Source organism: Chiloscyllium punctatum, chromosome 3, assembly GCF_047496795.1.
Source record: "Chiloscyllium punctatum isolate Juve2018m chromosome 3, sChiPun1.3, whole genome shotgun sequence".
NCBI lineage: Eukaryota > Metazoa > Chordata > Chondrichthyes > Orectolobiformes > Hemiscylliidae > Chiloscyllium > Chiloscyllium punctatum.
Genome location: NC_092741.1, coordinates 56703716 through 56718029, shown reverse-complemented (window position 1 = coordinate 56718029; position 14314 = coordinate 56703716). Strand labels below are relative to the sequence as shown.

The 14314-nt window shown below is 41.7% G+C and overlaps 1 protein-coding gene across 2 annotated transcripts in view; it reads left to right on the top strand.

The window, feature by feature from the left end:
* The window catches only part of ube3d (ubiquitin protein ligase E3D), a 147310-nt gene that overhangs the window by 85824 nt on the left and 47172 nt on the right, over nt 1-14314 (top strand). Inside the window, exon 9 of one of the 2 annotated variants that reach the window (XM_072553454.1) lies at nt 13111-13249. The exons of the other annotated variant lie outside the window; for it this stretch is intronic. Coding sequence (XP_072409555.1) covers nt 13111-13249 — 139 coding nt within the window. The remainder of the gene's footprint in view (nt 1-13110; nt 13250-14314) is intronic. 2 annotated transcript variants of the gene reach the window in all.

Genomic DNA, 14314 nt, shown 5'->3' with positions numbered 1-14314 from the left:
ACTTCTCCCTGGTATCCCTACTCCAGGTCACTTCTCCCTGGTATCCCCACTCCGGGTCACTTCTCCCTGGTATCCCTACTCCAGGTCACTTCTCCCTGGTATCCCCACTCCGGGTCACTTCTCCCTGGTATCCCTACTCCAGGTCACTTCTCCCTGGTATCCCCACTCCGGGTCCCTGCTCTCTGGTATCCCTACTCCAGGTCACTTCTCCCTGGTATCCCCACTCCGGGTCCCTGCTCTCTGGTATCCCCACTCCAGGTCACTTCTCCCTGGTATCCCTGCTCCAGTTCGCTAGTCCCTGGTATCCCAGCTCTGGGTCACTTCTCCCTGGTATCCCTGCTCCGGGTCCCTGGTTCCTGGTATCCCAGCTCCGCATCGCTGGTCTCTGGTATCCCTGCTCCGAGTCATTGTCCCCTGGTATCCCAGCTCCGGGTCACTGGTCCCTGGTATCCCCACTCCGAGTCCCTGGTCTATGGTATCCCTGCTCTGGGCTGCCGACCCCATTCCACCCTGTCATGCCCTTAAATCTTATTCAGCTCCATCAGTTGCCACCTCAACTTTCTCTGCTCTAAAGAAAACAGCCTCTCTTCGGAACTAATCCCAGGTAACATCCTGGTGCATCTCCTCTCCAACCCCTCCAGTGCAATTTCATCCTTCCTATTGTGTGGTGGTCCATACCTCACACAGTACTGTACTCCAGTGGTGCCCTAACCAGAATTCTGCATCGCTCCAACATGGCCTCCCTGCCCTTATGATCTGTGCCCAAACTGATAAAGCCATAATTTACCCTAGTCATCTTGTTAACCTGTCTTGGTACCTTCAGGGATGTGTGACCATTCTTGTCAGCCTCACAGTATGCTGCCATTCAATGAGTACTCCCTTGTTTTGTTACTTCTTTCAAAGTGCATCATCTCACAATGTTCAGGGTTAAATTCTATCCACTGATGATCTGCCTGTCTGCCCAATCTGTCTGTATTTTCCTGTAATTTAAGACCTTCTTCATCACTGTTAATCACCTGGCCTATCCACAAATGTTATTAGTGTTGATCCCTTGACCCCACCCATTTCTTATTTGTGTCGTCTATATACCCACGAACAATAAGCAATCCAGTACTGATCCCTGTGGTATACCACAGGACACCAGCCTCCAGTCACATAGCCAACTATCAACCACCGGCCTTTATCTCCCGTCACTAACTCATTTTGGATCCAGGTTATCCAGGAACCCATGTGCTTTCATATTCTTTACTCTTGTCCTGTGTGGGACCATGGCGAAGGTTTTGTTGAAATCCAAATAAACTACATCAATTGCACTACTCTCACCTACACATGTGATCAGCTCCTTGAAAAACCCTTTTGGATTTGTTCGGCATGACCTCCCTTTTAACAAAACCACATGTTTGAAAGTTGGAAGTCCCCTTGGAGCCTTGACTTCTTGCATTGTGAGAGGCAAAGGTGGTGCCAAGAGTCAGTGGGTGGTGGGTAAGAAGGTTGTATGTGTCCTTCGCATCATGATTTGCTCAGGGGCAGAGGAAGAAAGGTGTCCCACATGCAGGAGTCCCACATGCCACTCATGCGCCCACCTAATTAAATGTGTTAAATTTGCCACACGGGATGGCATCAGAATGCTCCGTGTGAATGCACGTGGGGTACAGACGCTCTTCGCTGTTTATCAGTCTTCAAGCTCTCCTCATATTTGTTTAGTCTACAACACATGGCATGGGTTTTCTTGGTTTGCAAGTCCAAAGGCTTATACTTTTTGCCCTTGTGGAATTTTCTCAAGCTGTCTTTTTGTGTCTGACTGATTAGATTAGATTACTTACAGTGTGGAAACAGGCCCTTCGGCCCAACAAGTCCACTCCGCCCCGCCGAAGCGCAACCCACCCATACCCCTACATCTACCCCTTACCTACACTACGGACAATTTAGGATGGCCAATTCACCTAACCTGCACATCTTTGGACTGTGGGAGGAAACCGGAGCACCCGGAGGAAACCCACGCAGACACAGGGAGAACGTGCAAACTCCACACAGTCAGTCACCAGAGGCGGGAATTGAACCCAGGTCTCTGGTGCTGTGAGGCAGCAGTGCTAACCACTGTGCCACCGTGCCGCCCACTGATGAGAACCAGGACTCTTGCAATGGACTTCTGCACAGTACGAAGTCTGGACTGGTTCGGATACAGCTCCTCCAGTTCTTTTAGCCACCCAGAGCTGGGAGAGTTCGACCTTGAGGTCATCCAACTGTTTCGGTAACTCCTCTTATCTTGCCATGCAGATCATGTGCCTTGACTTTTGCCAATTTCTTGGGCAAGCTCAGGAAAAGCCAAAATTTAGTTATTTTGGATTGACAAATGGTCTTTGTTCAATAATGAATGCTAACAGTATTCTTCACGAATTGTCACACACGCAGGCTGTTATTTTAATGGCTGGATGACTTGGCCGTCCTCCAGCTCTGCACTACCACTGCCCTCCCAAACAATAACGTCCACCTCCCCTAGCCACCCTCTGCCTCCCCCATTGCTGTAAATCTCTGCGATTACTGCTCTCACCAGAATGGATAATGATGATGATCTGAGCAGGTGGCTGAGTTTTCCACTAAATTAAACACACAAACAGGGAGTAACAGAACATATGTTCTGAAAGTGAGAGTACCCAGTGATTGTGTTGCTAGCCATTTTCCACATTTGGATGCAAGAAAAGAGCAGCATCGTAGAAACACCTTTTCCCAGTTCCAGTTGCTGGCAGGAGTTTCTTGACTGAAAAACTGAAAGAACTGCGGATGTTGGAAATCTGAAACAAAGTCAGAATTTAATGGAAAATCTCAGCTGATCTGGCAGCATCTGTGGAGACAAGTAAGAGTTATTGTTTCGAGCCCAGTGACCCTTCCTCAGAACGAAAGACCCGACACGTTAACTCTGATTTCTTTCCACAGGTGCTGCCAGACCCGGTGAGATTTTCCAGCAATTGCTGATTTTGTTCCAGTTTCGTGTGTGGCTTTTTATGCTCAGTTTGGCCAGCCCTCTTCCCCCATAAAGCAGCTCATGTTATAGATTCATTTCAATAGTGGAAGAAAATGTGACCTTCTGGAAATCCTGGCCCTTGGTCCTAAACATCTGCATGAGGTCGATTTCTAAATTCTGCTGTTCTTGTAAACTTGAACAGATGGCATGGATTTAGCTCACTTTATGAAAATCTCTGTGATGTTCCTGGATCAGGAGCTAGGTTTGTTCTTTGAATTTCCTCTACAGAATAATTAGTTTTGTGTGTCTCAGGGCAGCATAGTTGCCCTGCATCCTTTGATTCTGAATTGATGATTAGTAAGTCTGCAGGCTTATACTGTATTTGAATAGATCAGTTTTAAAATTGAACTACTTAGGTTTGCTCAATTAAGTAAACTTGACTAACTGGCTGAATCTTTCTGTAAAGTATAGTGTTTTGAGGTAACTATAAATTTGCAGATTAGTAACATTGCATTTGACTGTTGTTGGATTCTCTACTTCAAGTATTTCCAAAGAACATTGGGTAGCATTAGGGATCACAACAGGGTTATCTAATGGATCAAGATTGCAAAATTAAGATGATACGCTTGTGTGGCAACAAAATGGAGCAATCTTTATACATTCTACAGTTTTACTCTTGACTGAGGAGGTTCAGTTTTGCATGGAGGCTTACTATCCAGACGTAAATCTCCACATTGTGCGCAGTTTGGGCTCCAATATCTTGGGAAGGATGTACTGGCCTTGCAGAATGTTCAGAGGAGGTTCAAGAGAATGGTCCCAGGAATGAAATGCTTAACATATGAGGAACATTTGAGGATTCTGGGTCTATACTTGATGGAATTTATAAGGATGAGGAGAGACCTAATTGCAACTGAATGGCCTGGACAGAGTACATGTTGGGAAGATGTTTCCGTCGGTAGGAGAGATAAGGACCCAAAAACATAGACTTAGAGTAAAGAGAAGACCTTTTAGAACAGAGATAAGGAGAAACGTCTTCAGCCAGAGAGTGGTGAATCGATGGAATTCATTGCCATAGAAGGCTGTGGAGGCCAGATCATTGAGTATATTTAAGACTGAGATAGATAGGTTATTGAATATCAAGGGGATCAAGGATTATGGGGAGAAAGTGGGAGAATGTGGTTGAGAAACGTATCAGCCATGATTGAATGGGGGAGCAGATTCAATGGGCTGAATGGCCTAACATCTGCTCCTGTGAGTTATGGTCTTATATTCTAAGATATGTAAATAAATCATAAAATCATAGAATCCTACAGTGTGGAAGCAGGCCAATCAACCCATTGAGTCCACGCTGACCCTCAGAAGAGCATTCCACCCGACCTAACCCGATTCCTCCCCCAACCCCGTTCCCAATTCCTGTAACCCTGTATTTCCCTTGGCTAATCCACCTAGTCTGTACTTTTTTGGACTGTGGGAGGAAAGCAGAACACATCGAGGAAACGAATGCAGACACGGGGAGGCGATGCAAACTCCACACAGACAGTTGCCCAAGGGTGGAATCGAAGCCAGGTCCTTGGTGCTGTGAGACAGCAGTGCCAACTACTGCTTGGGGTCGTACAGAACTTAAATAGTGCCGAAAGGAAACACAAAGTTGAAGCTTTTCATCTTGCGCTCATCAGGACAAGGACCCAGAAACAGACTCTGAGGCAAAAAATGTACCATTTTGTACAGAATGCAAAGAGGGTGCTGATTGGTTGAACCATACCTGACTAATCAAATCAACATGCATGATCTGAGAATTGAGATTGACAGTTGATTGTTCTTGCTGTATCTTATGTCAGTGATGGCTCAACCAATCAGTACCCTCTTCTCATTCTGTCTGAAATGGTGCTCCCACTTTCTAGTCCTTTTTATATCCTCATCTGACAATTAACAAGATCCTTTCATACCCAAAGTACAATGACATTGCAGCTATCAAAGTACAAAGGATACAAGTGTATCCTGAAAAACAATATGCAATGATATTGCAGCAGAGTAGGTGCCTGGGGTTAGAGCAAATAGCTCAAGATCAAAAACAGTCACTGAACTGCGATGGGGAAAATGACCTTTTGTAACGCAGTCGCCGTTATTAGAGTCAGCTCATCAAACGTGGGTGTCCTGGGCCTGATGAGTACATAACAAAATGCTTCAACTGTTTGGCTGCTTTTAGCAATGTTCATACCCCACATTCTCTCTGATAAGAAAAAAAACAACATCAAACTAACTATATCATGTTGAGCAAAAATAAATAAACATGAAAATGAAATTGGTTACCATGGTAAGGGTCCTGTATGAATCTGTTCTCTGTCTCTCTAACATTGTTACTCTTCATACCCATGTTTGGTGAGCTGGCTCTAATAACAGCGACTGCGTTATGAAAGGTCATTTTCCTCATCTCTGTTCAGTTGCTGTTTTTGATCTTGAGCTATCTACTCTAATCCTAGGCACCTACACTTTTGCAATATCATAGTGTATTTCTTTTACACTTGTATCCTTTGTACTCTGATAGCTGCAACGTTGTTGTAGTATTGAGTGTGAAAGGAACTTGTTAATTGTCAGACAAGTATATAAAAACATCTTACATAGCTTGTGTCCCTCAATTTTTTTCCACTTTTTAATAATGGGCCACATTCTGTGGCACCCTGTTTCAAAGAAAATGCCAAGTCCCGCTGCGGAGAGGTCATTCTAACATTTCACTGACTGAGAGAGACTTCTTTGTTTTTAAGATACAGAAGAACAAAATGACAAAGTGCTACCATTAGTCAAATTTTATTTACTAAGATTATCTGACGATATCAAAATAGTATTTGTAAAGTCCCCAGATGTTTCAGCTGTTACAGAATCAAGCTGTTTGGCTAAATGAAGAGTGGGAACCTCATTTTGCGTTCAGCTGGCACCCAGTAGAGCTGTTGTTTGCAGGGTTTAAATAGTAATTAATTACTTGTGCATCTGATCAGGCAAATATGAGACTGAGACACAAAAATATACTTAAATCAGTGGCCAATTCACACTTTGTTTGAACCTGAATATACATATTTAGATCTTTAAAAAAAGAATCTCAAAACTTAATTCTCAACATTTGGCCAGTTATAGAAAAGCTGGAAGTTACAATGGGAACAACCTCTCTTTAAAAGATTAGCAATCATAGCTTTAAGCATTTATTGTTTGCAAAAATGTTGGGCATGAATTACAATTCATTTTCTTCACTGAATTGACTTTACATTATTTTCTCTCTAATTCCATCTAAGTTCCGTTCCTTATTCCTCCTCTTTTTCAGTTTGTCTGTGCCATAGCTGAGAGTCAGAGTCAGTGACTTTCACCTTGATCTTTGCCAGTGCTGTTATATGTTCCATGCTAAGCCATCCAGTTTTTTCCCCCTTAATGTGAAGAACCACCAAAGCAGTGACACCTCTGTGTAATTGATAAGTTGACCATTGTTCCTCTTTGGAATTCTTAGACTCATCTAATCACTCCATGTCACAACAATCTAATGTATGAGCTTACAACTTGGTCATTATTTTGACCCCTCTGCCCCGAAAGATGCTGCTTTGAAAAAGTTAAGAGATAGTTTTTTTTCCCCAAAGGGAGGCACTGGTGTAGTGGTATTGTCACTGGTCTAATAATCCAGAACCTAGGCTAATGTTCTGGGCAGATGCGTTTGAATCCCTTCATGACTGATGATGAAATTTGTGTTTGATAGGAAAATCTGTGGATTTTGGTGGCCGTGTAACTACTGTCCTTTGTTGTGAAACTTCATCAGGTTCAATCCTGTCTTTTAGAGAAGAAAATTTGCGAACCTTACCTGGTCTGGCTTACATAGAGTCATAGAGATGTATAGCATGGAAACAGACCCTTCGGTCCATGCCGACCAGATATCCCAACCCAATCTAGTCCCACCTGCCAGCACCCGGCCCATATCCCTCCAAACCCTTCCTATTCATATACCCATCCAAATGCCTCTTAAATGTTGCAATTGTACCAGCCTCCACCACATCCTCTGGCAGCTCATTGCATGCACGTACCACCCTCTGTGTGAAAAGGTTGCCCCTTAGGTCTCTTTTATATCTTTCCCCTCTCATCCTAAACCTATGCCCTCTAGTTCTGGACTCTCTCACCCCAGGGAAGAGACTTTGTCTATTTATCCTATCCATGCCCCTCATAATTTTGTAAACCTCTATAAGGTCACCTCTTAGCCTCTGATGCTCCAGGGAAAACAGCCTCAGCCTATTCAGCCTCTCGCGATAGCTCAAATCCTTCAACCCTGGCAACATTCTTGTAAATCTTTTCTGAACCCTTTCAAGTTTCACACCATCTTTCTGATAGGAAGGAAACCAGAATTGCACGTAGTATTCCAATATGTGGCTCCAGACCTACCACAATATGGTTGATTCATGATGGAAGGGTAATAACTTCAGACCTAGTCAGTAATGCCCATATCACATGAATAAAAAAAAATGAAATGGCCAACTTCTGGTGTCCCAAACTAACACATGTTCTTCAAGTCTAAACCCTGGTAAGTGAGTGTTAACAGGACATTAAACTATCCAATGTGGATCATTAGTGAATAGTGTCCAGTAGTTTTGAACAATTTACGTCCATATTATGGCTGTGTATTATGAAAATATTCATTGAATCAAAAATGAATGAAATTGCAATTTGGATCTCTTTGCATTATGGAAACTTATACAAACATCATCATTTCACAAATCCAGACCTTGATTTTATCAGTTAAAATTTTGAGATTCTGAACATGCAGTCAATTGAATAGAGCATCAAAATTTGTTTTCTATTTAAAAGCATCATTGAAATATTAACTGTTACTTCAATCATTTAAATTAATGTGTCTGTAAATGTAGCTTTGCAGTAATCATTTTTTTACTATTTTTTAAAGCATCTATACTGTTAAAACAATAGTTAAATGTGCAATTGAGTAATCATAGTTGCTCATTTTTTGAGTGAGAATTGTCAATGAAACTAAGTTGTTTAATCTAATGTCCTTTGTTGGATTATAGAAGTATTAAACAAGTTAATTTAAAATTCCAAGAATTAATAATCTATTTAATCTTTACAGTAGGGTGACATTATCTTTCTAATCAGACCCAAAGCAACTTGTCTTAAAATACACCTAATTCCTTGTGTGTTGCAGCTTTAAATAGAGTTGGAATATGTAATTGGAAGAGGCTTTAAATAGTCACCTTTCAAAATGCACAAGAAACAAAATTAAATCTAGGTACCATTGTGTCTTATCTATGGTTATTTAAATTTCTAATAAGTTCTCATGAAAGATGAAATTTAATTTACATGGATCTGCTTCACACTGATTAATATAAATTAAGTCATTTAATAGATCATATTTATACATTACAATACAGCTCAGGAACAGGCCCTTCGACCCATTAAGCCTGTGCTGATTCCCAGTCCTTAACCCATTACTTATTGCCGATACCTAGTTTTGATCCCTCTCTTTGCCTCCCATTCATGTGTCTATGAAGATATGCCTTATACGTTGCTAATTGTCTGCTTTCACTACCTCCACTGGCAGAGCATTCCGGGCACCCACCACCCTCTGGGTGAAATATCCCCTCCGCACTTCTCCCCTAAATACTCTCCCTCTCACCTCGAACCCCTAGCTGTCTTGTAGTTGACTTTTCCACCCTGGGGAAAAGTCTCTGATTATCCACCCTACCTATGCTTTTCATAATTTTGTAGACCTATATCAGGTTGCCCCTCAGCCTCCATCTTTCCAGTGTAAACAATCTGAGTTTATCCAACCTCTCCTCATATTCAAATCCCTCCAGCTCAGGCAATAGCCCAGTAAACCTACACCCTCTCCAAAGTATCCATGTCCTTCTGGTAGTGTGGCAACCAGAACTGCACGCAGAATTCCAAATCTGGCCGAACTAAAGTTTTGTACAGCTGCAACATAGCTTGCCAACTTTTATATTTGATGCCCCGGCTGATGAAGGCAAGACTGCGGTATGCCTCTTTACCACTTTATCCCCCTATGTTGCCACTTTCAGGGATCTGTGGACCAGTACGCCCAGACCCCTCTGTATATCAAATCTGCTCAGGATTCTGCCATTTACTGAATAATTTGCACCTGATTTTCAACATTCAAAATGACTTGTCTCATGTTTATCCAGATTAAACTCCATCTGCAATTTCCCTGCCCAAATATCCAATCTATCTATATCCCGCTGTATAGTTGACAATCCTCTTCTCTATCTGCAACTCTTTGGTATCATTCACAAGCTTACTAATCAGACCATGTATGTTTTCATCCAGATTATATTAGAAACAACAAAGATCCCAGCACTGATCCCTGCGGAACACTATTGGTTACTGATCTCCATTCCAAAAAGCACCCTTTTATTGCTGCACTCTGTCTTCAGCTCACCCTGGATCCCATGAGACTGTATCTTCAGTATCAGCCTGCTGTCAGGTAGCTTATCAAATGCCTTACCAAGTCCATGTGGACCACAACCAGTGTCCTTCCCTCATCCATCATTCTTGTCACCTCCTCAAAAAAAACTCAATCAAGTTGGGAAGACATGACTCTCCCTGCACAAACCTATTTTGCCTACGACTAACAAGTCCATTTGCTTTCCAGTGTGAATAAATTCTGTCTGTGAGTAATATCTCCAACAGCTTCCCCACCACTGACATGAGTCCCTTTGGCCTGTAATTACCTTAATTATCTCAGTTTCCTTTCTTAAATAAAGGAACGACATTGGTCATTCTCCAGTCCACTGGAACCTCTCCGGAGGCCATGGAGAAAGCAAAGATATCTGTTCAGGGCCAGTTATTTCCTGCTTTGCCTCCCATAGAATCCTGGATAGATTCCATCTGGTTCTGGGGACTAGTGTACCTCAATACAGTTTCTCCTTCATTATCTTGTTAATGAAGTTAATTAATGTTAGTTAATTATTTGTGGTTTTTCTTTACAAAATATACAATGACTGCCAGCTGGCTTTTGATTGCCCAGATGTTCGATCAGGAAGATCAAAATTATCCACTGTTCTTGGCCTCACCCTGGATGTTTTAAAACATACCTATCCTCGTAGAATCATTTTATTCGGGGCGAAACGGTAGCTCAGTGGTTAGCACTGCTGCCTCACAGTGCCAGGGACCCAGGTTCGATTCCAGCCTTGGGTGACTGTGTGTATGGAGTTTGCACATTCTCCCCGTGTCTGCGTGGGTTTCCTCCGGGTGCCCCAGTTTCTTCCCACAATCCAAAGATGTACCAGGTAGGTGAATTAGCGATGCTAAATTGTCCATAGTGTCAGAGGGAGATAGGTCTGGGTGGGTTACTCTTCGGCGGGTCGGTGTGGATTTGTTGGGCCGAAGGGCTTGTTTCCACACTATAGCGAATCTAATCTAATCTAGTTTTTAAACCCGTGAATAAAGTGCCAAGTTAACATTTCAAGTCCAGTGACCCTTCTTCAGAACAGTTATGAAGCAGGGTCACCAGATTCAAAATATTAACTCCATTTACGCTCCATAGATACTGAGATTCTCCAGCAATTTCTAGTTTTGTTTCAGATTTCCAGCATCTGCAGCTCTTTGTTTTATCCAAGAATGAAGTTGTTCCATATACTCTATACTATTATTTGTATCAAGAAACTTGTCACTGAGTTAAAGTTTGGATCACAGAATCTCTACAGCGTGGAAACTGGCCATTTGAACCAACAAGTCCACACTGACCCTCTGAAGAGTAACCCACCGAGACCCATTCCCTTACCCTATTACTCTACATTTACCCCTGTACACTCTGGGGAATTTAGCATGGCCAACTTACTAATCGGCGCATCTGTGGATTGTGGGAGTAAACTGGAGCATCCGGAGGAAACCCATGCAGACATGGGGAGAACGTGCAAACGGAGTTGTGTTATCAAAAATCAGTTGATAACTGATGCACAATATGTTCATTTAATTGAAATGCTTATTGCGTAAAATGTTTTGGAGCAAAAAAACCATAACCTGGTTTCTCTCTATTTTAACTGACTCACCTAAGCAGGGGTGAAAAGAAAGGGCACACCTACTGCTGGCATTTTTATTGGATTCAGGCAAAGAAGAAAGAACAAGAAAATCAGTTGGAGAAGGGGATGTGAGTTTGACTCACCTTCTATAATTCAGTTTCCTTTTTTTAAATTAATTTTTCCTCAGTAAGGAACCTCGGGGCAGTATTTTCTAAATTAAAAGAATTCTATTGAGCGCATATTCTTTTCTGCAATTGTCCAATACTATGAGAAGTGTCGTTTATTATTTTCAATATTGCTTTGTTTCTGAACAAAGCAGTGCTTTGAGGAACAAAGAAACTGTATTCCTGTTTGTGTCTGCTTCTTTCTTCAGTCCTGGAACCTGCAATACATTTTATATTCATTCGTAGAATGGAGATTTGTTCACCGTCAATCCTGAATTGCATCTAATCACTGAGTTGAGTACAATTGCATTGCTTGCTAGGTTATTTCAAAGGGCTGTTAGGAGGTCATGTTACTGTGGGCTTGAAGTCATATATAGACCACACCATAAAAGAGTGACAAATTTTCTTCACTAAAGTGTTAGCTAAGGGGTAAATGTAGGGGTATGGGTGGATTGCGCTTCGGCGGGGCGGTGTGGACTTGTTGGGCCGAAGGGCCTGTTTCCACACTGTAAGTAATCTAATCTAATCTAAAGAAGATTTGTGAACTAGATCGGTGTTAAGATCATCTGTTGTGGCCTTGTGGTGACAACTGCAGATTTCATGTAGTTTTTAAGTGTATAGTTTTTGAAAAAAAAGAATTCTGTGTAATGGTAGGGTTAGAATTCATGTGTCCAGATTTCTAATATAGTCTCTGAAGGAGTAATGCAGTATCTGTGTATGTGACATTTGTGCTTGTGTGAATTAATATTTTGAGAGGGTTGGTGGAGGGTTGTTGCTATGCTTCATTAAACAGTGATTCAATGATTTCATTTTCCAGAAAAAAATGGAAATTGAAATTAACTGGAGACTCAAATTAGTTTCATTAATCGTGTACAGCTGCACTAATGAGATTTTTTTTTATTGAGCGAGACATTATTTCTAGTTTTTCAGCATACATTTATAAATTAATTTAGCACCATCCAAATGAGTGAAATTATGGACTTGATCAGACTGATCTTTTGCAATGCCCAAGAATAAATCGCTGCCCTGGATTTGCACCTGGATTCCTTGTAGAGTCATAGAGATGTACAGCACGGAAACAGACCCTTCGGTCCAACCTGTCCATGCTGACCAGATATCCCAACCCAATCTAGTCCCACCTTTCAGCACCCGGCCCATATCCCTCCAAACCCTTCCTATTCATATACCCATCCAAATGCCTCTTAAATGTTGGAATTGTACCAGCCTCCACCACTTCCTCTGGCAGCTCATTCCACACGCTCACCACCCTCTGTGTGAAAAAGTTGCCCCTTAGGTCTCTTTTATATCTTTCTTCTCTCACCCTAAACCTATACCCTCTAGTTCTGGATTACCCCACCCCAGGGAAGAGACTTTGTCTATTTATCCTATCCATACCCCTAATGATTTTGTAAACCTCTATAAGGTCACCCCTCAGCCTCCAACACTCCAGGGAAAACAGCCACAGCCTGTTCAGCCTCTCCCTATAGCTCAAATCCTCCAACCCTGGCAACATCCCTGTAAATCTTTTCTAAACCCCTTTCAAGTTTCACAACATCTTTCCAATAGGAAGGAGACCAGAATTGCTCACAATATTCCAACAGTGGCCTAATCAATATCCCAACAGTGGCCTAATCAATATCCTGTACAGCCGCATGACCTTCCAACCCCTGTACTCAATACTCTGACCAATAAAGGAAAGCATATAATTTGTTTTAACTTAGATAAGAAAGTGTTTACTTGAAATAAATTTGTGCACTTGAATTCAACTATAATTTATTCCCAACCTATTTAATGCAAATTGTTAGATGCATAATTTATATATGTGTGTACGTAAATGCAGACTATGTGGTTGTGATTACCTTTTGCTCAGTCATTTATCATGGTTTTAATTAGAAGTTCAGTCTTTGAAATATTTGCTTGGACATTTCTAAATATTGGCTTTTAAATAGGAGCTTTTCGTTCTTTTCAGGGTAGAAGAGAAGTGGGGGAAGAATATTTCTGTACACTGCATGACCCTTCCAGTGAACACTTGCCTGCAGTTGTTACTCATACTGGCTTCCTCAACTGCCTCTCTCCCTCCTTCACTACAGAACATGAACTCTTTCAAGGTATGTTTGGATAAAATGACTTGTTTTGAAGCACTTCAGTTTAAAATGTAACCGTGCTGCAATGACACATGTCAGCAGGCGCTTGAGAAGTCATATTTTAATGATTTATTGTGGCATGTTTGCACAGATTGTAAGTTTAATGTTGAAGAGGTTGAGACATTGCTGGCCATCTTAGAGTCCTTGGCCTACACTGATCACTGAACACGGTGGACAGGACATTAGCACTGACCCCTGTTTTAAATGGGTAGGGACTCAATTTGAGCATTCAGACTATCCCATACCTGTCAATAGCTTCTGTCTTGCAGTGAACGTAGTCCAACTTGTTGATTGTACCCAAGTCATCTCATTTTGTCACATTTCTTTTCTGCTTTTTCCATAATCTTTATTTTCTGTGCTTTCTATTCTCTGTAGCAAGGTCCCTAAAATTGGGCACAGCTACCCTCCATTGTGGTCAAACCAATGTTTTGTACAGACCCATTATCGCTTTCTGGTGCCAATCCAATTACTTTCTTTATTGATTTTTCTAATTTCATAACTGGTGTTACAAATCTGTATCCTTAAATCTCTCTGCCCTTTCAAAGCATTGTGAAATTTATTTTTGGTAGTACTTAAATTTGCTTTCTGTTTCGAACCATGTTCTACTTTACATATTAACCTGGTTCTCCTGAATTTGCACAATCTGCCTGCTCCCCTAAACTGCCTCTGTCAACAACCCTCTATTCTTCCTGTCAGTTTTACTGTGCCCCTAATTAATGCCATCAGCAAATTTTCATATTCACCCTTTAAGGTTTGTCTCTTAGATCACTTGAGTACAGAACAATGTACTGTACGTTGCCAATCTTGGGAGCATTCATTTACTCCCATTCTTCCTTCTGCAGACATCCAATTCCTTGTATTTCATGAATACTTTAATCTGTTAAGTGGCACTGATCCAAGAGCTTTTTTAAAATTCTAGATGGTTCAAATCACTGGATTCCTTTTGTCTGCGCATGGCATGATTTCCTGTAAGAATTTGATTAGATTAGTTGACCATGACCTACTCTTTACAAATGTGAATTGACACTT